General features: G+C 37.9%; 1 protein-coding gene across 1 annotated transcript; it reads left to right on the top strand.

The window, feature by feature from the left end:
* The first annotated feature begins 39 nt into the window (after positions 1–39).
* On the top strand, positions 40–24,700 carry LOC145490863 (protein CLEC16A-like). The gene is made up of 26 exons (XM_081469980.1): positions 40–206; positions 448–576; positions 2,613–2,743; positions 4,967–5,034; positions 5,143–5,223; positions 6,101–6,206; positions 6,788–6,911; positions 7,811–7,997; positions 8,457–8,504; positions 8,739–8,855; positions 9,866–10,055; positions 11,773–11,862; positions 15,699–15,857; positions 16,659–16,702; positions 16,874–16,911; positions 17,705–17,805; positions 18,589–18,635; positions 18,731–18,800; positions 18,973–19,094; positions 19,545–19,589; positions 20,017–20,067; positions 20,653–20,781; positions 21,167–21,287; positions 21,415–21,457; positions 21,870–21,975; positions 22,726–24,700. Exons 1-26 carry the CDS (start codon positions 130–132, stop codon positions 23,695–23,697), a joined length of 3,396 nt encoding a protein of 1,131 aa, XP_081326106.1. The 5' UTR covers positions 40–129; the 3' UTR covers positions 23,698–24,700.
* Positions 24,701–24,713: the final 13 nt, after the last annotated feature.

Consider the following 24,713-nt stretch of genomic DNA (forward strand, 5'->3'; position numbering starts at 1 on the left):
CGTGACGTGGACGTCGGAAAATCAAACATGTCTGCCCAGTGTCTACGTTCATTTTCGAGAGAGTCAGTGAGGGGTTTGTTCTGCCTTTTTGTTGACATTTTACGTTAAGGCAGCAAGCTGGACGGCGAAATGTTTCAACGTCAGAAGAACTGGATTTCTGACGTGTTGTGGAAACCGAAAAAGGCTCATTCTCTGGAGCAATTAAGGTGAGCTTAAACCTGTAATGTTTTCGAATTGAGCTGATCGACTTGTGTTTGCATACAATTCGACTGAATACATGACCAGTGAAGTGTTTAAACTTATATTTATTAGTAATTTATAGTTCTTATCTGTTCAGATAAGCGTTACACTTCTCTATTTCCCAGTCTTATGTCAAGTTGTAGCATTGTATATTCTATAAACGTACTTGTCATTTGATTTGTTTTCATATGATTTGTTTTCATTTAGGTATCTCCATTATGTGCTTACTAAGAATTCAACCGTGAATGAGACCAACAGAGGTTTACTTGTTGAAACTCTACGTTCCATTGCGGAGATTCTCATCTGGGGAGATCAGAATGACAGCAGAGTGTTTGAGTAAGATTTTACTGACATTTACACTGATTTACATTGTTCTTATGTACAGTTAATGTACATAATTATGGCAATAACCTTATTTATAATAATAATAATAATAGTATTATCACACTGACTACAGGTATTTCAGAGGTAAAGAGTAACTGCTTTTCTGTCTGATCTACCTACGTCAGCAAAGTTGCTGTTAGTGAAACAACTCATAGGTGAAACAACAGTGTAATCTTGTGAAATAGATTGGACAGCAGACCAGAGATGAGAACGCATCTTGCAATGCTGAAACATTATCTCCAGGGGGTTTCATTTGTTGGTCCTTAAAAATATTGGTTACACTGTTTACATTCTGTTAAAACATGTATAAAGGCACCTCGTGAACTCATGTATTTACAGTTAAGTATATGCAATGTTGTGGTTTAAAGTTGTTTTGGTTTGAAATTTTGTAAAGCATTCTCGTGATTTCACTTTTTCCTTTATTTTCTGATTGTGATAATGAATGTACACGTGCACAAAACTGAAAGAAATAAGCATTACAGTGGCTTGAAAATGGTCCAACCAAAAACCAATTTTCTACCACAACATACATAATGTGCTTACCGGTAAACCCACATGTATGATGTACATGTATATAAAGTTGTTTAATACTGTGGCATGCGTTCAATGCCTACATTCTCACAGCTACAGCGACAATCCTTTTTTTCTTGAAAATTGACTAGGAATTTTATGTAATTTACTATCAGGCATTTTAATAAAGGAAGTGAAGGGAATCTTTTGTAGTCCTAGAATAAATTATCTACAGGGACCTGGCAAACAGTGGATATTGTAGAGATGCCAGCCAGAAAAATGGAAATCAAGGAGATTGCCAATTTATCTTCTCAACCCTTAAAAAAATGTTGGTAAAAGAAAGGCTTTGCTGATTCAACCCCATAATGAGTCAAATATACATGTACCAAAATTGCACCCCTGAAAATGCCAAAAGTCAGCCACAGTAAGTATGAAGTATGTATTGAAGTGTTTTCCTTTTGTATCTGGGAGATTTTGGTGATCCAAACAAGAGCCCAGGAGATTCACAGTCTGTATTTAGAAGACTCCCAGATAATCCAGGAGAGTGTATAGATGGTATCCCTATATTTCCATAACAATACTAAAACAAGATGATGATAGTCACTAGGGGGAATTTGCATTTTAGAGTCAGAACTAAAATGGTCAACACCAAGGAAATATCTCTGTTGAATCAAATAGTTTCTATAAACAGCTGTGGCTGATTTCAGTTTTATATCATAAATTTTTGTTGTACAATGTACTTGTGAGGTGTTATATGAATAATTCAAAAAATAGAGGGTTTTTTTTGAAATATTAATTAAAAACTGGTGGCAGTATATTTAGCATAATATTACACAGTGTATATTAGTTGCAATGTGGCTATAACAGTTGGCTTGTTAGTAAAAAAAAAATAGGTTACTGAACCATTTGAAAACTATTCTGCTTTCTTTGCTAGTAAGTGGTATTTGTGAGTAATGTTACATTGTATATCCTATGTACATTGTCCATGTAATTTGATAATTTTCCATTAGTGCAATCTATCAGTGGCACATATGTAAACTTTGAATGTAGAAGATTGAATATCATTTTGTGGCTGGGTGAAAAATATGGGCCAAGTAACACCATATGTAGAATTGTGTGTACTTTGTGGTCACTCTGTAGCCTCTGACAGGTGTAGAGGAGGATTATGGGTTCAATTCTTGTTGGGAGAACTCAAGATTATTTTTCCAAATTATTTTAAGTCACTGATTGGCTAATATCTTTCTCGCATTTCTACCAAACATTACATTCAGCATAGTTTCATTTTTTTTACCTTTATTATTTATTTACTTGGTTATTACAAGGAGTGCATACTATTTAGTATAAATATATTTTACATTAAAATACCTACAAACGAGGCAGGAAAGATTAATTGATTCAAGTACTTTAAACAGGACAAAACAATATTAATATTTTTTACTTAATATTCAGTCATCAACATATTTTTCTTTGTTGTTTAGTTTCTTTCTGGAGAAGAGCATGTTGATGTATTTTTTAAAGATGATGAGTCAGAAGTCCAATCAGATTTGTGTTCAGCTGCTGCAGACTCTCAGCATTCTGTTTGAAAACATCAGGAATGAGACATCATTATGTGAGTGTGCAGTACCATAAAGATTTGATTTATTGCCTGGGAGATACAGTAATGCTCAAAGGAAAGTTACCACCCTCTTGTGAGATGAGACTCTTGTATCGTGACGCAAGATTCTTGTCTCAAGAGAACTGAGATAAGAGGTAGTAACTTACTTTTGAGTGGTACTATAATTTACTTTTGGTAGCTCAAGGGAGGGTGCTTCTTGGATAGGGGTCCTTTTTATGGATGGGTTGCTTACATGTAGCTCTTTTTTAACATATGTATCTGAATGTGATACAAAGCAACATATGCTTAAACTTAAGAACTGTTACAAAGGGCATCTGATAGTCATAATGTTCAATAATATGTTCAGATGAGAAAGCAGACTTCGTAATTCATTTATCTACTATTCTATGCTGCTTTCTTGAATCTCAATTTCACTTTGGGGGAGGGGGACTTATTGAAAGGGGGCACTTACTGGAATAGGGGCACTACATAAAAAAAGCAACACTCAAGGGGGAGCACTTAATGGAGGGGAGCACTTATTGGATGGAAGGTCCTATATTGAATCATTACGGTATGCAGCATCTAATTTGGTTCAATTCCTGTTTGGAGAACTCAAAAGAAGAGAGAATTTTACTATGCAACCCTGTACACATATTACTGAAACAAAATAAAAATGTTAAAATTCTCTCAAAAGGTGCAACAAGAACATTATTTTACCTTGTTTATTACTCAAGGTGGTTCTTTTATACTGTGATAACTTTATTTGCTGGCTAATTACAGTACATGTGTCCCAGTCTGTACAATCCACCCAGTTCAAGGCTGTTGCCTAAGGAAATTTCTAAGGAGCCCTTTGGGCTTCTTCCACCAAAAGTAAGGAGCCCAAGCCACTTTTTTAGGAGCCCAAATAAAATTCTCCGTGGTTGAGGAAGATGGCAGGGGGTTAATTGTGGAAATTTTGGGGAGGGGTCCTGCGGCATAGATTTTCCATGAGACACTAGTATGGTCTAATATCAATCAAATTTTATAAATAAAGCATTTAGCAAAGTGATCAGGTCATGACTGAGAAAGAATACTATTTCTGGTCAAACTCAATTATTGGTGTATCCATGCAGGTGCTGCAGCTTTTTTTTATAAAAATTTATATTGCTGCTTTTGTTTTTGAGTTTTGCAATTCTATTTTAAAAAGACGAAATACGTTGTGCAAATCGTGAAATGCAAGCCACAAATGAAAACAAACAAAAATGAAAGAGGCATTTGGGGGGGTTTGAATTTGGCCTCACTGAAATGTGCGTTCCTTCCCTGGGCTTGGGACATTAGTATAACCTAAAGGTGATTTTGAGGCAGCATTACAGCAATATTGGCCACTTCTTTGGAGAAAATAAATTCTTGTATATTGGGCAGAGTCGCGACAATTGATTTGATAATTTAAAATATAGAACCCTAGTATGCAAAGAGAATTGCAATGATGTGTTCTTTTTGGTGGCTAGTTACTTGAATTATCCTTTCAGAACCTAAAGAAATTCATTCAGTACATCTAAGTGAAGCTTTCTGAAGTATCAGACAAATATTTAGACACATTTATCTTTTTTCAACTGTAAATATAATGTCAGCAGGATCATCACTCCAATTCCAAAAATATTTGTTATCAAAGTAGTTAATTTGCAACTTGGAATCAGTAAGGCATCAACAGAGACACAATCCATTGGCATACATGACTTACAGTTATTCAATACTGAGCTTGCAATGCATTATAGGGCGATTTTCAAACATGGCTGTTTTCGGCTGTTTCGTGAGCGGATAGAAACTTTGTTGCCGTGCTTTTGCCCAGATTTCTCGTGATAAAAGCAAAACAGGACCAGAGTAGCTGTTGTTTTCCGTTTAATTTATTTTGTGAACGATTTTTTGACCAATTTCATGAGAAGATTGAAGTCATCGGACATATTACATGGGAAACAAAACTCCATGTTTAGGCGCCCACTCGGGCTCCTTGGACAAAACTTTAGTCGTCCGCACTCGTAAGTTAGGCGCCCCAGGCGACCGGGCGCCCGTTAGGCAGCAGCCTTGCAGTTATTCCAGTCTACACTGTGGCTACATGTAATTCGGCTCTTGTGTCTTGCCAAGTTATGTGTACAATGTACATGTATATTGAGACTTGTTACTACCCATGCATTATTTTCTAGCATACTGTGAGAACATTTTGCCTTGTTTATTACTCAAGGGGGTTCTTCTTATTTTCAGATTATTTGCTATCAAATAACAGTGTCAATTCCATCATTATTCATAAATTCGACTTTTCCGATGAAGAGGTAAGATGTTTGTGTCATACATTTTATTCCTGCTATATTATTATAATCTGTGAAAACAATGTAAGTTTGAGTTCTACTTCTAAAATTGTGTGTTTTTGTTATGTTCAGGTGTTAGCGTATTATATTTCATTTCTGAAGACATTATCTCTCAAGCTTAACAGACACACTGTTCACTTTTTCTTCAATGAGGTGAGTGAATCACGTCATTTCCAAGTCTCCTACATTTAGACTACATGTGAATTAATTTTATGATGACATCGATGGTTGATTATTGAGACAATAATTATTAAGTAAATCCTTTTGTTAAGAAATACTTGCCAAGACCTAGGCAGCTTTCCAAGTTTCAACCTATATTTTTTTGGCCAGGAGGAAATAATAAGCTTATTCAATTAGATCAATTAGTTGGTATTATTAAGTCAGTGAGAAAAAGCCAATATGAAGGCCTCCTGTGGCTATTGCTTCCTTGGGATCCAAGAGAACCCTGCCAGACAAATCCAGACTTTCAAGGGAATGTACATGTAAAAGAGCTGTTCACTAACCTCATATTTAAATTCTTTTAGTTCAAGGTTGGACCAAGCATCCCACTTGAGTGTACATGTCGTTAAATTAAAACAAGTTTTTGTTAGTATTACATTCTATTAAATATATGTCTGAATTTTTGAAAAATGTTTCAATTTCAACATCACAAGCCTGCAGCTTTTCCAGGAAATACACACGCAGGCTTTTTCAATCAATCAATTAATCAATCAAAGGTAGCTCTTCACTGCTCAGCCAACTCACCCATGACCCGTTTATTTAATCAAAAACGCCTTACTATGTGATCTACCCCACCCCGCTGGTTAAGACCCCTTTGGGCCCGACTTGGTAGCAGATGGTAGCCAGGACCCTGGGCTCTTTGGGACAGTCCTCCTTGATAGCAAGCCCACCAGATTTTGAAGCACCGCAGAGTTGTTCATCACCGGCAGTCAGGCAAAAAGGATTTACACCATTTTGACACCTTTTTCATAAATTCAGACATATAGATATATCTAAGCAATATAATTCACAATTTTGTCTTGTTGTGTAGCACAAGAATGATTTCCCATTATATACTGAAGCTATCAAGTTCTTCAACCATTCTGAGAGCATGGTTAGAATAGCAGTCAGGACACTCACCTTGAATGTCTACAGAGGTGAGTATTTTCGATAAAAACATATCTGCCATATTCCAGACCCCCACCTCCCAAAGCTTCTAGCAAGATTAGTGGATGCAAACAAGTGAACTAAAAATTGTGCATCATTAAATTTTTTTAACAAAAGTTTTAATTAGGTCAGCAAAAGAAAACCATGGTCATGTATAAAAGTGTTATTAATAAAACAAAATTACAAATTACTTTTGGCACACATGAAAGAAAGATATATTAAAATGTTATCCTCATGACATGGAAAGAGTATACATTGTTTATTGACCTACCAAAAAGTTACATTGAACACTATGACCATGCCAAACATTTTCACAGTTGATACCAGTAATGACCACAGAAATTATCCACCCAAATTTAAATGACTATGAGTAATGTAACAGTCACTGCTAACAGTAAATTCTTTCTTAGCTTTATATTAGGCTGGTGTTTTTAAATTAGTGCTATTAAATTTACAAGTACAAAAAATGCCAAGTTTTTTTTTCTCAGTTATGCACTTATTCTCCTGATAACTGTTATCTCTTATGTCTTGTAGCAACTGTCAGAAGATATTTTTTTTTACTTAATTACAGTTGGAGATAAGAACATGCTCAGCTTTATCCGTGACAAGACAGCAGATCCATACTTTTGGAACCTGGTGTGGTTTATTGGCAATCATGCTATTGAACTTGATAACTGTGTCCTAAAAGAGTCTCAGTAAGCTTTTTTTCATTTTTCTTATGTGACTACAAATTGATTACAGAACTTTACTATTTGACAAATTATGATCATGGTGATTATTGTGATATACAGTGTAATTATTACAGAGACACTGTATCACCAAAATATCGTAAGGACAAAGCATGGGCTGATGGTATTAGACAAATGTCACAGTATTGTACTGTTAAGGGTGACTGAACTAGAGGGAGCAGAACATTTATAGAAGATTTTTGAAAAAAATAATGTAGTCCCTTTCCAAATTCATCTTAGGAAGTCCTCAGGCCATCTTTGGAAATCTCTGTGAACTCATTTGGCCATGTTCCAAAATGTTTAGAAATTGTGTGGTTTGTCTTTGATTTGTACCTGTTCTGCATTTAAAACTCTACCCATCACCTCTGGTACATAAAGTTTCCCACAGGTAATCTTCAGGGAATCTTTTAGGGGGTGATTTTGCCCTTGATAAACAACAACAGCAATAATCTTTATTTTCAGTCATCTTAAAATTACATGTTATTTGGCCCACGGATAGCAAGTGCTAATCTTGGTGGGCCATTAATCGCTTATGCATATAACTAGATAACATTAATAATGAATGGAATGAATAATGGCCTATTGCAAAATTAATTAGGTACATGTCAGTAATAGACCTTTCAAGCATTCCAAACGACAACAACATTGAGTCAAGGTCAGGGTGGACAAAAATACACCAAATGTATGAAAATGTCCACCCCAACCTCGCTGTGGTACTATTGTTTGTACACACTGATGCAGAATGCGGGAAAGGTCTATTGGACCGGGCTCTACAGTGATACTGTTACACAATTTTAGTTTATTCACTGTTTATTATTAAAGGCTATCTTTCTAAACAATCTGAGGTTTTGCTTGTTTATCTTTAGCCACCTGAAGTGCGACAGACTGAAGGACTTGGTTGCGGAGCATTTAGATCATCTGCACTACCTTCATGATATCCTGTCACTTAATATCCAAGATGTAAACGATGTGTTAACTGGACATTTCATCAACCGTCTATTGATTCCTCTATACATCTACTCCCTGGTGCGAAAAAGACCTGATATGGAGCAGGTAAATGATCGTACATGTTCAGTCTACTTAAACCTACATTTGTACAAAACATAAGGCTGCCATTAAGTCACAATTCAGGGCCAAAGGAGCACACCACGCAGCAGTATCACTTGCATGTAATGCATGTACATTATATATGATGTTCTATTTTGCTCATTTCGTATGCAATATAATGTAGACATCTTTAACTTGAAACATGATGGATTGTCTGCTTTTAAAAATTTTGAAATTTTTGTCCATTGTGTTGATTAGTAGTAGTTTTATGATCCATTAATTTCAGAGGGGGAATAATGCTATGCACTGGATAAACTGCTATCTACTGGATAAGTGTTGGGGAAGCAAACTGCACTATACATGTAGTTATTTATCTGGTTGATAGCAATACCCAACCTTTGAACAACTGGAGCCAGATGAATTGTATATTATCAAGACAATAATTTTCTTACTCCCCTTCTAAAGGAAACTCCTAGACTTGGCGTGATGGTGGCTTTATTCCTTCTTTCCCAAGTAAGTAATAACAATAACAAGAACTTTATTGATTGTCCTCATGTAAGTACCTATCTGCCCATCCTTAACCATCTGTCCATCTGTTTCCCTTTCAGTTCTTACACTCTGAATGTCGTTAAGCCATGTTGTTACTATGGTTGTGTGCTCCACGTCCATGCTGTTATCCTACCCATCTCTCTAGGCAGTGAATAAGCATTTTATGACTTGTGGATGAATGGTTCTTATACTTTTCAGATACTTTTGATCATGTCCCATCCTCCACTAGTCTCTAGCCTGGTTGATGTTCTTGTTAATGGTGATGAAGTTGCCTCAGAAGGAACCCCTGAGGATTCTCCATTACCGCTAAGAAAGGTGAGGTGTTCTTGTTATTTATTGTTCAATATCCTGTAGATCTCTCTTTCAACTTTGTTTCATCTTGGGAATACTAACTTTTGTCTCAAAGTATTGATTAGCCACAGACATTTTGAACAAAAAAAGTTATTTTTAAATGGTTTAATTGTTCTAGAATAGTTGTTAATACTTAAAAATCAGAAGAACATAAGTGGATATTTTTGTAAAATTAATATAATTATGATGTGAAGTTTACATGAAATAAATCATATATGAACTGCGGTTGTAGATGAAAGTGAAGAATGATCATCGCAGTAAATTTTCCAATTTAAGCAATTGGAAAGAAGAAGCCTGAAAAAAAAAAAAAAAAAAAAATCAGGGCTTCAACGGGATTCAAACCCGTGACCTCCGCGATACCGGTGCGATGCTCTACCAACTGAGCTATGAAGCCACACATTGGGAGCGAGGTCAATTTATTGAGTTCATATCTTCCCGTGAGGAGTGAAATGATGTGAAGTTTACATGAAATAAATCATATATGAACTGCGGTTGTAGATGTATGTTGCATGTTTCAGAAGATCGTTGACAATTTTAGCCCTTGATATGGTTTTGATCTATCTTTTTCCATGTCCAAAAGCTGATAGGCAGAAATGTTTTTAAATATTTTTTCAGTCAGTTTATCTGGTTGCCAACATCTCTTTAGTTGAGACAGGTTTTATTCGTGCTGTCTACAGCATCCATAGGTCACACTTTTTACTAAATGTCAGATTTGTCAAAAGAGTTTTGAGTTTTGAATCTGTTGAATATCATTACATTGCATTCCTGTGCTTGATTTTATGCAAAAATGCAAAAAGAATAGCTTAGTTTGAGTTGAGTCCGATTGCATTTTTAGCAATAGCTTAATCACTTGGTTTGACAAATTTTCATTCTTGATAATGATGCTAGATGGATCGGAATGTCGAAGTTAGTTACCATTACTTTCGATATTTCGTTCATTTCATTTTTAACAAAGTGAATCTTAATTTTTCCAGGCATGTTCTGTTAGCAGTTCAGCTGCTAGTGTTCGAACTTTCCAAAGACCTGAAGAAACCCTGGAGGAGTCTTTAGTTGCCCGTGGAGTCAACACAGAGGGGTACTCTTTCCTTGGCAGGACATCATCTTTGGGTCCTTTGTCTCGAGGAAGATCTTTACATGTGGCAAACTCCAAGTTTTATGTTAAAGGTATGATTTCTTCTTCAAACCCGTGAAATGTCATGTACATGACTGTATAGTGTAATTTAGTCTGTAGTTTTAGAAAATTTAATTTTTCAGCTTTCACTACTGGTGAAATAGAGCAGTTTTCAATTGAGGGTCGAAAGTAATCAGGCAATTACTGTGACTTTGTTTTTGGCTTCACTATGGTGTGAGATTGGCTGAGTAGTCTAATACATGTGTAGTACGTAATTTGTTTAATTTTGGCTTTATTACACTCAACTGAAAACCACTCTAGGCTGCATTGTAAAATACATGCCCAGCAGTACAGGTGGGTGTGTAGAGTTTGGTGTAAATTTGTAACCAGCACTGCTATCATACAGCTGGCACAAGCGGTTCAATTTAGAGGATGGATATACGTATCTATGTCTAGTGGAGAGAGCACAGTTTGTTTTGTGAGCACTTATTCAATGGATAGTAAGAGTTCTCAAGTAGATCATTATCCAACCTTTGAACAGCCCAAGCCAGTACCCCTGTGTAGTGTCTTGTTTCCATGGTACTGACTTTGTATGATGTAAGCATTAACTATATGTGCCAACCCCTTTTATTGATTGTATAATGTTACATGTAACATCTCTGTATGCTGCTATTTAAAATTAACATTGCTAATATTAAAGGTTAACATTTATTTGTTAAAACATTTTACTAATGCAAGTCTAAATACAGTTCTAATGTTGCAATACCTAATATACATTCTCTTTAGAGTTAGAAATTCGTTTTGATTGGTGTTTTAGAAAAGGCTAAAAAAAGCATTTTAATGTACAAATGAAGACTGTAACAAACTAATTTAAGCCAATAATTTGACTTGACTAATGCAATTTATTTTCTCTTGGCTTACACTGTATAATGCTTCAGATTAATGGCTTGTTATGATAACCTCTCCTCATATAACAATCTACTAAATTTATTATCAATAAATAGTTAAACAAATCTTTGGTCCCATCTGCAAGCAAGTGAAACACTTCGCTCATTACAAACTGCAGACCTAGGGCCTACCAGAGTTTGCAAGAATGAGAAAAAGAACCCTTGGGAAAGGATTTTTGATGTGGTGGGAAAAGATCTGGGATTTTTGTGGGAATATAGAAGAACTGGAATAGAATGTATGATTTAGCTTAATTGGACTTACAAAACAGTCCATTTATTACAATGTGTTGTTCCAGAAAATGCCCCTGCCCCTCCCTTTAAGGGTTGTTTTGGTTTGACCCTCCAGCCCCTCTGGAAATCCCAATTTACCCGTATACTTTTCTTTAAAAACCTGGCTTTTGACCCCTCCTCCTCCTCCTCCTCTGTGGAATTTCCAATAATCTCTTCTCCCATTAGCCTGGGTGGGTATGGATATTTTCTTTAACAGCACAGTTCTGGTAAATTGGTTTGCAAAAAGGAGTAACTACGCATATAAAATTCAGTATCAGACCTGGATAGAAGGGAGACATGTACATGTACAGTATATTTAGATCTCAATGTCAGTTGCTTTGATTATGTCATGCTTGCATGAGCAGGATACCGTCCTCGGCTGATTTGAACAAGATTAAAGGCTTCCAATAAATTACCTGATTTTGGAAAATTTTGCTCTGTTACTCTGTCTTCATAAAATTTTGTACATCTATATATCCTTGCTTCTCACTTGGAAAGTATATCCAATATAAGGTTGCAGCATTTGTTAAGTCACATTTTTGCCTCACATCAGACAACAACAGGAAACAGGTTGATGATAGAGAGCTTGCTTCTGCCAAGCAACGAACTAGTGGTGAAAAGAGAAGTACCCCTAAAAAAGATGGTAGGTATAGAGACACGTGGATTGGGGGATTAATTTATGAAGAAGTAGTAACGTTGTTCGTAGTAAATTCTCTCAGCTTAAAGCTTGCTAATAAACAACCAATTATTGGTTGTTTAGTGGCAAACTTTGAACGGAGAGAATTACAACGCCTAGAACAACGCAATAAAAGGCTTTGTGAATAGTCATGCAACTGGTCAGGTTCCTACTAGTTTGGGAGAGAATTACAGTAGAACCATTTTACCACATTTTAGTTAATTAAATCTGATTGTGTCATAGCTCAGTGACTACATTAATGAAAGAGCACTGAAATAGCAACATTTGCTCATTAGAACTTGTTCTAACAAATTAATTCACGCTAGCCTTTATTCGTGTGGTTTTGTCATTGTGAAGTTCTTTGGGCTCTGTTTAAATAAAGGATATGTCTGTCTGACTGTCTGTCTGTCTGTCTGTATGTATGTATGTATGTATGTGATGGTTGTTGGTAGTATTGTCGTTGTTGGTACTGTAGTTGTTGTGGTAGCCGTGTGTGTGGTGAGCACTGTGTTACTGATAGCTGTTGCTGGCATTGCATATGTAGTGTAAGTTACAGTGTATGGTGCTTGTGTCTTTAGTGGTGGTTGTATCTGTCGTGATGGATGTGGCCCTCATGAGAACAATCACCACAACGGACACCTCGTATGAAACCTCCATAATGCCTGGTAGCAGTTTACCGCCTGCTAATCCAGTGTACATATTTGGAGAAAACAATCCAGCATTACATGTGCATCCAAAGAGTGAAACGCAAGTGTCAATGGCCATCTGTCGTAGAAGTTTTCTTTCTTCTTTCATCTTCTGCCTAGCCTGCGTGCATACGTCTCCTATTTCCTTTCGCGTGAAAGGAAATAGTAAATGTCAACAAAGAGGCTATTTTCTGCCCTGAAAAAGTCGTGACAGGATTCAACGTAGAAAATCATCTGCAGCGAGGGTGGTACCGACGTTCTGTTGTCACCTTAATACAAAATTGTAGCGATTGTTGCCGTGAAGCCTTAAATGTTTATCAAGGCACATGCTAGATTTGTGCACAGTAGTTGAAAAGAGCTTTCAAATCCTGAATTATTTTATTCTACCCAATATAACCAAATTAGATATCGACAAATAATTTTGAAAGACTTAATTTAAGGTGTAGCAGTGCACTGGGTCTCTTAAACTATTAACTCTCTTTAGATTTGACTGATTGTAAATACACGTAAATGTTAATCGATAGTAACGGAACAAATAATTATAGGACATTAAACCTCTGTACGTGATATAAGATTATGTAGGCTTAACAATTCTACATCTAAAAACGTTAAGCAATAGCCTACCTTGAAGTTAAGGTTACCCATAATCTGCAATGTTAATAGCGTAAAATTATTACGCAACTAAGTTATTTCAGAGGGCCAATAACTAAAACCAACCAATCAGATTGCTCCATTGCCGATCCAATATCCTCTAAGTGTTGAACCGGGCACTGTCACGAATGATCCCGCACGATCACTCTTTTGGTAGTCTTGTGGCTTGGGTTTCCCAAAGAACTTTCTTTCATATAAAAGATTCCCTTTCTTTTTCTTCCAACTCTCTTTCCCATTTGTTTTATTTAACATCGGACGAGAGTATAAGGCTAGTCAGCTCCGAGTCAGAATTGCGCGCTTGAAGTTTGGGGTGTTTATCCAGTCCGGGATCGTGGCATTTTATCCTAAACATTTTCAGTAGTGTAATAAATCTCTTACTAACAAAGCCTGCACGGTCCGTACTGTCGAGATCTCGGGCCCATTTTTGAGTTATTTTTTTGTAAAAAAAAAAAATACCTCTTAGTCGGCGCGTCGGGTATGTTATGGACGGGTCAATGGATGAGTGAGTGAGTGAGTGAGTGAGTGAGTGAGTGAGTGAGTGAGTGAGTGAGTGAGTGAGTGAGTGAGTGAGTGAGTGAGTGAGTGAGTGAGTGAGTGAGTGAGTGAGTGAGTGAGAGATGTATGTATGTCACACCAATCAGATTGGATCTACTATAAACAGCCAATCAAATTTCTTGTTGTAAAGGTAAATGGTATGTGAGAAGATTTGATCCCGATAGAGTTCAGAACGGCCATATTTATTCTTCTGTAAAAGAGGAGAAAGTATTCATATATTGGGTTTACTTCGACATTTTCTGTGGGTTAGGCTGAGGATTTTAGTCATGAACGAGATGAGCCTTGAGGTTTGAAACAGTTCGTGAGTTAGTAGTATGCAAATGGAACGAGATATTTTCATTTTAGTTACACAGGTAACTTGATACTTTTGTTTTTCACAAGGAGTAAATTCAATTAGAGGTCACGAATCGTCGCTTCTAGTTGTTAGGACATGCTTTAGAGGAGACGAGATTATTTAGATTTGAAACAGTTCTAACGCTTACAATAGTAAGTGCAGGTAACGAGTGTTTTGCTCTTGTTGCATGCAAATATAACGAGATGTTTTTATTTTTTTAGTTACAAAAGGTAATTTGACACTCTTGTTTCTCACAAGGGAGTAAATTCAATTAGAGCTGACGAATCGTCACCACTATTTCCCACGAGATGTTTGCTATCTTTAGTTACAAATGGTAACTCAACACTTTTGTTTTTTATATGGAGGTAAATTCAGTTAGAGCTGACAAATTATCGCTTATTGTTTCCAGGGTTTTAAACAAAAAAGAAGCTTTCATTTCTGGGCGGTTTTTACGTCTCAGTAGCAGTTTAATAGTTTTAATTGATGACAATCATTTCAGTCCAATATTATGAAAACTGCTGAAATGTTCTTTGAAGACTGCGTGGCGCCAAGTTAAAGTGCAATTTACTTAAATCAGACTTTCAACGTGTCAGAGAGGGTTTTTTTCTCTTTCTTTCTATTTTCGGTGAAGTAGTGTTGTGTTGTGTAAAAAGGGTAAACTTACGACACGTATGAAATGCGAAAAGGTCTCTCATTCAACTTGAGTATTTTTGAGGAAAAATTCCTCTTGGGGGTTGGAAGGGCTATGTGATCGGTGAGTGAGGGAGTTATGCATGTGCGCGTATCACACCAATCACAGTGTGGGTTGTATCAAAGAATGAATCAAATTGCCTGTTGGAAAATAAGATGGTATCTACATTAATCTGGAGACGTGTCAGATTACTGTAGTTTGTTCAGTCAAACATTTTATGGCTTACTATTTAGCTATCTCACCATGACCGATGTAGCATCGCATGTACATCATAAATTCCCAGTTTCTTTCTTGTTGTACATCGCAACCGAAAACACTTGTCAAATTAACCAAATTATTACTGTAAACAGCTCCGTGAATGCTCCTATCTCCGACACTTAACATACAAAATAACTCTTGCACGCCTTGCGTGCCTATGTTTCCAATATGGCCCTCGTGCTTGGTTAATACGATATACGTATTGATAATGGTACGAATGGAAGTGCAATGTAAGGATTTACACTACTAGTTGTATTTGAAATTCTCTCAAAATATTATGCGAAGGTTTACGCGAGTGTAGTTTTAAAGAATTTTAAAATACGAGTTGTGTAAATCCTTCATTTCTCGGCCTTTTATGCCACTCCTCATTTATTGCTTGAATGAGTAGATTGAGAACATGCACACATTAATTTGCAGTTAAGGGCAAATTAAACATTAGTGCCGATAAATTTTCTCGTTTTCCAGCTTGCTCTCGGCCAATCACAATAAAGAATGGTTAACCTGTAATATGTAGAGATTTCTTAACAGATTTAGAGTTGACTACTTCACAATGGTCATTACACGTGTCGTTACAAATTAATGAAGACTCATTGCCAACAACACTCCTCACTGTTTGTTCCTGTTTCAGTTGACTTAAGTCCTGTCCAGGTTCCTCTCATTCAGACTCCGCTGGGACAGAATGATAGCGAGTCAGATACAGACTCGTCGTCTGGTTTTTCCACCCCTGTCGCCTCTTCCGGTGAGATTACCAAGGAAGAAACAACAACGGAAAAACGTTCAACAAACAGTGAGTTACACTGCAATAATATTTGCAGGGATATTTATTGATCTTGAGCAATTCGTATGAGATATTTTACTGTATTTTACTTTATTAATATTATATGAGGTCAATACTGGCGTTATGATTGGTTCTTTCTTGGTCTGGATGTTTCCATACCGACCGTTTCCATGGACACGATGTTACACCGTGTATTTTTTCCTTTTGAAACCTGGAAAATTTGAGGTCCAAGTGCCACATAATAAACTATCCTAACTAGCTCGAGCTCTACTGGGGAATATTGGCCCTCAGTTGCTTTTGTAAGGACCGAACGAAGCGAGGTCCGTACAAAAACGACCTCGGGCCAATATTTCCCAGCACAGCCCTCGCGCTTGGTTAGTTAAAAGTTAATATTTTATCATCCAAAGTCACCCAGGAAGCAGAGCCTTTTTTACTAAACTTTCATTTATAAAAGAGGCTCTACTCATAGGATGCATCCAAAGCATAAGCAAACAAACAAACAAACAAACAAACAAACAAACAAACAAACAAACAAACAAACAGTAATTTACATTGAATATACTTGTATATTTGTAACTTCCAATTTCCATGTACTGGAATTCTTTTTGATGATGAGCAATTTATGTATATTTTCCTTTAGTTGACCTTAGGAGAAAAAAAAAAAAAAGAAATACCGTAGGACTTTTAATATTGAGTTTATTCTTTACATCAAGGGGCATAACAAGGGGTAGGAATTACTGAAATAGTATGACAAAATATAAACGATATAAAATGCTCATAATGTTGCAATGTCTTTCTCTCTTTTTGTAGTTCAAAATACAGTAGCTGAAAAAGATCCAGCAGAAGAGATCAAGGTATTTCTTTGTTTGAACTCGTTTTGAAAGTGATCTTTACAGCCAGGGAAGCTAAGCTAAACAGCTGAATAAAAGCTAAAAGACCAGCCATCTATGGACCATTCGAGCTCTTGTGGCTTAAATTCAAAACTTGAGTTTAGCGAAACACTGACTGTTTTCTTTTCATTTCAGAGCGTAATTCAAAGGCCCAAAGAATTTCAGCGTGACAGGTAAACACTTCCCCCCCTCTCCCCTCCCTTACAGTTTAATTCTTCTCCTTGTACGTATGGCTGAATTTATGAAAACGGTGCTAATGAAAAGTTCGTTCTTTTGCACGAAGTGAGTTACACTCCTTAATTTTATGACTCCTAGAAGCTAGAAAATCACTCGAAGTGATAATCAAAATGCTCTATGAAGCCAGGAAAATCACTCGAAGTGATAATCAAAATGCTGCATGAGCAAAACTCGTGAATACAAAAGGTGAATGAAGTCCGGAGCTCCTGTCTATCGGCTACTGATCATGTATATAATTTTGTCTGCTGTTTTGATTATGAGTTACGTAGTAGTTCCCAAAGTAACCAAGAGCACGAAAAAGGAAGATGAGAGCGTGGAGGAAAAAGCAAGATTGACCTTTTTTGAATTTTTGTATCACCTACTTGTTTTTGGGGAGAAAAAGACGTTTCGACCGAGTGACGAAGAAAATGTTTACAAGTGATTGATACCGTTTTCATAAATTCAGACATACATTTTTTAAGTCTTTCATTTCTTATAGTACTAGATAGGTTTTCAATTGAGTGTTGAAAGTCATCAGGCAATTACTTTTGTTTTGGTTTTACTACGGTTTGAGATTGGCTGGTAGTGTAATTGGTAAGTAATTGATTTGGTTTGGTTTCACGACACTCTAAAGCCACTCTGTTGTATGCTGAACTCCTTAGTACTTAGTGAGACTTAATTGCAGCCCTTGTAATTGTTGTTAAGAATAGTACTTATCATTGTTTCTGTTTTTGTATTTCCTACATCTAGTATGTTTCTTGAAGCCATACAAGAGAGTCTAGATTGTAGCAATAATGACGAGGAGGCGCTGTTTGCGATTTGCTTATTGTGTGCTGCTATCTGTAACGATGGTAAGAAGATACTTTTAGTTAATTAGGCTCCGTCCACACTACTCCGGAGAAATTTGAAAATGCAGCTTACAGTTAGGCCTACCGTCCACAATAATCCGTCACGAAAATGGAGCTTTCCGAAAACTCTCTTCAAACCCGCAGGAATTTGAAAACGCCGGCTTTGCGATTTTATAGCGTGGACGAAAAACATTTTGAAAACGGAGCTTTTCCAGAACAGTGACATCACGATAATCATGTGATTTCGTTGACCGAGTTTTCCTCGAACACAAATCCAAAATAACCGGTGATTGTTGCGTTTTCAAATTTCTCCAGCGTAATGTCGTCGAAAAACATTTGACGCGTTTTTCAGATGAAAACCGCGTTTTTCAGATGAAAACCGCGTTTTTCAGATGAAAAACGCGGTTTTCAGATGAAAAACGCGGTTTTCAGATTTCCCCGGTGTCTTGTGGACGGGACCTAATTTAACTCCAGACTTGAAGGATTCCTCCTGCAGGGTCTAATTGTTGCTTTGAACATTAAACAGGTAACAGTCAAAAAACAGTTTTCTGGACTAAGGCGGAGTGTGTTTTGAACACGAAACATATCGTCGACATTACAAAGACACGTGTGCGATTTTACGGAGTCAGCTATGCAAAGCGTAACAATTATACAATCCGGTTACATTCCCAAGAAGAAAATCACCAGCTAACTGGTATCTTCGTGTTGTTCCGATAAATTTCCAGAATAAGCAGCTAAATAAATGAATGCAATAAGTAATGAATTTTTATTATGTTTTTTTTTTAGGTGTGGATAAAAACTTGCTTGAATCAATAGGAATTTCCTCGGCTAAGGTTTGTATCAGCGAGGAGTATCGTTGTCAAGCTTTTTCTAGATATACTTGTCTTGACTTAGTCATAAAATGTTTTATTATTCTTTTCTGTCTCAGACAAAAGTGCCGTACAACGAGAATTTAGTAGAAAATCTTATCAGAGTTCTGGAACTTGGTTACCGAAATGGTAAGCGCACTTTTCATGTTTTCACTTTTTCAGTTGTTGTAAAAAGTAAAGAGAGTAGTTATGGGAATCTTTTTTAAGCCGAAGGACAAAATAGTAAAGGTTATGCCACACCCGTTCTAGTGGGACCTCATTTCTCCATCATCCTCCGCTGACAAGTGTATTTATTTCCTAGGGAGTCAAGTACGCGTGGTAACATTGGAGATGCTTATAATACTGCTCAAGGAACTGATCATGTACACTGAGGATAACACAAGACATAGCTACCTTAATGACAGACATCTAGCCCTCATCGAGGTACGAAACGCTGAAAAAAGGCGGATATCTTTCATGCCTTTGTCAAGGTCTTCAGTTCACTTTGTAGTAGCTCCTCTTGATGTATCGGTAGTTGTTTACAAGCCAGCAATTAATTTCGCTCGTAAGGCGATCTGCTCGAATCTGCCACGGTTGTTGTTTATCATTTAACACGTTACGGGGAAACCCCGTACAGGGTATTGTCACAAACAGACCAATTAGGAGCAAAGAGGATTGTGACTTGGCTTCCTCGCTTTTTTCCCGCGCTTTTGGCCAGGGGCTTGTTGCTGCTTTGAGTTCAAGTTGATTTATGGCGTTGTTCGCGAGAAATTAGTTCAATTTGTTAATGTTATTATATTGAGTTTAGTTTTATAATAATGATTAGAAACCGCTCAAGTTCATAAACATTAGGGGAAAGGTGGAAAGGTAACCTCTCTTCTGTCTCTTTTTCAGAACGTACGCGAGGCCAGCACGCTGCAGTTAAGACATTATTATAAGGTAAACATAATACTGTGAGTTTTTTTTTCAATCTTTTCTTCCTTTTGTAAAATTGATGCAAATTCTGAAAACATTTTAATGTCGACAACTACACACGCCAAACATTGAGTTGTTTCTACACTTCCAACCAGTTTGTGGTTAGAGTTCAAGACCAGACCTTCGTTGCTCTCTGTGCACAATACTTAACATAAGCAATTGATCCTTTAAATACACTTGACGGCTCTCCACTCATCTGAATTGTTAGGGTATCCTCACAAAATGTTGGCAGAGGTTGGTATCCTTTGAATTACTAGCATTACATTCCGGGGGAGTAGCATTACTCCTAATAAATTCGGGGTGTCGAGGACTGGAACAGGCTTCACCTTACGTCACTGATTAACCAGGCGTAACCTCTTCACACGTAACATAAGTTTGTCTTACTTAACAGGAAGATGAGATTTTCCTGGACATGTTTGAAGATGAATACCGACAAACAAAGGTGAGAGTTTGAAGTAGATGAATCACTTGTTTTGTGCGAATATTGAATGTGCAGGCACAGCAATATGACGATCCTGAGACGATTTTGAGAGTTGAGTTTTCCATTTCTAAAGCCCTGGCCAAACGGACTCGCAAGTAGATCCAAGTAGGTCTACTTGGTCAGGCCTTGCGTGCACTTGCGTGGACTTGCGATGACTTGCGCTCACTTTGATCAAGATCAAATTTGCACGCAAGTCGACGCAAGCTTTTCACCGTTTGGCGTCAATGCAAGTTGAGTGATATCCATTAACCTAGTATTAGCTAATGAAATATAGATTATGTCTGCCTTGAAATGTTTTTTTTTTTTTTGCGACTTGCGTGTACTTTCGAGGAAACTTGCGAGTCCGTTTGGCCACCCAGCGCAAGTCTCTACGCAAGTTCAACTTGCGGCTGCTTACGACTACGTGCGAGCCCATTTGGCCAGGGCTTAAGTAATTGCTGGTTCATCTAGCCAGTGGTGATTTTCGTATTCTCGCCACCTAACTGCCATGCAGAAGTGAGAAACATAATGTATCATTTATTAATAAATATAGTTGTTTAATGTCAGGTGAAGCCGCCCAACCTGCAGCATTTGATGATGGACGCTGCGCTGCTCCTGCCGCTCACGGGAACTCCGCTGACCGGAATTGAGTTTTACAAGCGCCTGCCGTGTGGAGAAGTGGAGCACACTCGAAGGGTAAGTCTCGCGTGTGTTTGTCATTTCTTGTTTTCTTCATACAGTAAGAGTCCTGTCTGAGCCTGCGGTTTCGCGAGAGGGTTCTTAGCAACGTGACATGACGTATCCCTATCATGTCTAGCTAAAGTGATAATGTAACTTTCAAATTTACCCACGAGTCCAGTCGTGTGATTGGATAGTAAGCAAATGTTGGGAGAACTGATGTCCATTCCTAGTAGACATTTGTTACCAGGAGATTACTTCCGGAGTTGTGATAAAATTTGCCTTGGCTCTTGTTCTGTTTTGTGTGAGGCAGAACACGTTACTTCGGAACACAGTTCTCTGTTTATCTCGCTTGATATAGTTATACTACAAGCATAACCGTTGGCACTGACTTGCTTTCTAGGCGATCCGTGTGTTCCTGTTAATGAGGGACCTTTGCCTTGCATTGCTGGGACAGACAGAACAGCAGCTGCCTCTATCCAAAGTTGAAAACTCTGTTCATTTGGAAGATGTCCTGGATCTGAGTAAGTGCAGCAGAAACTGAAATGAGTTCATTTGATGGTCTTTGCTTAGTCGTGAATGGTCTTGTTAAGGCTGGGAAGAAATTTTTTTGACAGTTTAAGTGAACATCATATTTTTGTGTGGTTTCAGACAACAGTGACTTGATAGCTTGCACTGTGAAGACAGAAGACAAGTAAGTGTCTTGTTTCATTCGTATACATTGGTTTAACTGTCTAAGAGCTGTAGATTTGAGTATCTGTTTACAGGTTTAGTCTGCGAATGCATCTGTCTCTCTCTCACTCTCTGTAGTAGTTTGTGTGGCAAATCAAAAAAATAAAATAAAAAATAAAATAAAACAGTTAATTCTATACAGTTATACTTGGAAATTTTCTACATCGGGAATCGTGTTATATGAGTCAAAATTTGGTCAGGTGTCTTTTTAGAAATGGCCGGTTCTAGGACGTTTGTTCATAATGTTCCGTTTTAAGTGCCATTCCCTTTGCAGCTCTGTTTTTACTTGTAATGGCTTTACTTTGGTCTCAGAGGTTTATGTAATGTTCAGAGCGTGAATGTGACTTGATTTTTGTCATGCGGTTATTTGACAGGCAGCAGCGCCGTTTCCTGGTCATAGACGAGGCTCAGTTTATACTGGTTGAACCAGACACAACCAAGTTAGGTTGGGGCGTGGTCAAGTTTGTCGCTAGGCTTCAGGTAACAAGCCTGTCAAGTCATACAATTCTTGCTGTTCGTTCTGCATTACTTTATCGTGATAGTTACTACTGCATTACTACTACATTGCATTGTTACAGTTCACGAACAGCAAATGTTCAGCCTTTGTGCTATTTGCGACATCCGTACTGTTCACTGTTGACGCGCAATACATAAGTTTCTTCAGAAATGCTAATTACCAAAGTAAGGTTGACAATTACCGATTTATCTTGAACTTCGACGAACAAGAATCTACAAGCGTTTCTTTGAAAGTTGTCTACGGATACATACTTGAAGGCCGACAAACCAAAAGTACAGGTCTCACTGGACATTTTTCAGTGTACGACATGTCAGTGGTTTCTTTCGAAGCTCGATCTATGTCTATTGCTTTCCTGACGACAACAAAACTGTTGTTGCTGGTTTCACTTGCTTGTTAATGTATCACAACAGTTTCTTTAGAAACTAACTCTTCCCAGAGCGTCGGTAACGATAAATTAAGAGTGTCTTCCAGTCACCCGTCGCCAGCTTTTGCAAAGATTTCTAAACAAATAGAAATAGGAACCTTTCTGGTCCTCTCTCAAAACGAACCAAGTGTTGCATGAACTTGGACATTGACACAACAGTAGTCTCTTTAGAAACTCGACGTCCCTAAATGGTACATCAAGTGCTACTTACAAATGCCAGCAGACCCCTAAGTCATCTTCATAAATCAACTGCAATGTGATAACACTCGCTGTTTCTTTTGGGTGTTAGGATGTGGAGACTGCCCCTGATAAGGAAGACAGTCGCTCGTTATTCATCACCATTCATCAACCCAGCTCAGCTCGAAGTCTTACCAAGGTCCGCTCCCGTCCTATCCTGTCCGCTAAATTCATATTTGATGACTACATTCGCTGCATGTCTGCCAAACAGCGCCTCCAGAGGCGGCGTACAATGCTCAGGCAACATAAGCTGCACTGCATAGCACAGCTGCTGGAGCTACCAGCCATGGCCTCCCCTCCGTCCCACTATTACTCTATAACCCCACCAGCTTATGTCAACCTGGGCCCTGGGCAACTTGAGTCACCAACAGACTCTCTAACTGAGCCCACAGACGAAGAATTTGATCGGCACGCGTCCCTCGAAGCGCACGCGCAATCATCTGATGATACGTCACAGTACTCTGTCCAGGCCTCGCTCGCCGGAGTCATGGCCACACCCGAACAGTGTTTGTCTCCGATGCACGGACAGGGTCGACGCACGACTTCTCAAGCTGAGGCGCTGGCTAGCGTCTTGGAACAGTCACCTCCGGCTGTCAAAACAACCAATCGGTCTACGTCGGTAGAGGAGGCAACGGAAGCTATAGAAATGGAACTAACCAACGCTGTAGCTCAAGCTGTCCAAGAAAATGACTCCACTGGCGATTCTACTCCTGTGGAACGCCTATCCCGCCCGCATTCCATGGAAAATCTGCCGCATATAACTGCTAGGAGAAATCCCGTGTCCCTTTCGGCCCCATCCACACCCCGTGGGGAAAGGCGCTCCTGTCCGCCTATTAAACTCGACGAAGTGGACAGCCTAGTAAGGTTAAATACGCAGAACTCCATGTCTGAGCCCGCGATATTTCTGTCTGGTCAGTGGGATTCCTCTCCCGCGCAAGCCAATAAACAAGTGGAAAGAAAACCGAAAAAGACTGGAAGCAAGAAAGGCGCACAACGAGTCAAGGGAAGACAAAGAAAGAGATGAACACAGATTAATATTATTTTTAAAATATAATTAGTAATAAGTTGTAATTATTATTGACGCTGCCGACAGAAAATTGTCACTTTTCTGAAAATACCAGAGATATTTATAACAAACAGCATGCAGTGTGTCGAAATTGAATTTATTCTCCTATCAGGAGGAAGGTGAAATAATTTTTTTTAATTGACTTTAAATGCCTGATAGGTGTATGTTAATTGCATAAATTAATCCTCTTAGACACCACAGGGAAGATATCTTGACCAAGAAGTAATTTCTCCCCGGAAGATTTTAAGAAATGTATGGGAAGAGTAAGGAGAATATGGTGGCGCGAATACACGGATTAGACTTAAAATGAAAAGGTTTGAAACCGAACACGAATGCACGGGTTAGATTATAAATGAAAAGGTTTGGAACCGAACGGCTGCGTTTTATTGGCCACTGTCAGAATTGTGGACCTCCTCGAGGTATCCGTAACGCAATGTTTTTATTCAGTTTAAGTTTTGTTAATAGAAAAATTGTTTAGGGTATTAATTAGACAATTAGGAGGAGGTGAGGTTCTAGGCGAAAGTCTAGTTAAAAAAATTAGTTGTACATCTTGAATTAATAGATACTGTATGAAATGAAGAAACCATGACAAATAGATCAACACGAAACCGATTGGTAATAACGCAGGCCACGATGGTTTGTCTCCTACAATGTTATACTATGGGCTACCTGTTCTGAAAATAAAAACTGAAGGACACCAATCAAATAGGATTAAAATTTTACTTATCTCATAATGAAAATCTCTCTCCTACCGAGACTTGCCTTACTATGGTATAACAAACAAGGAAGCTGAAGAATGTTGAATTTCTTCTCGATACGGGAAGCTTTAGGTTACTGCTCTGATTGGTAATGAATGTATGTGGTGGCTGTACTATGAGGTCCCCAAAAGTCCATCACAGAGGATGTGAATGAAGAAAATTAGGAATGTTAATGGGTGTGTTAACCCTAAAATTTTGTTTTTGTATTTATATAGC

Source organism: Orbicella franksi, chromosome 6 (genome assembly GCF_964199315.1).
Source record: "Orbicella franksi chromosome 6, jaOrbFran1.1, whole genome shotgun sequence".
Classification (NCBI taxonomy): domain Eukaryota; kingdom Metazoa; phylum Cnidaria; class Anthozoa; order Scleractinia; family Merulinidae; genus Orbicella; species Orbicella franksi.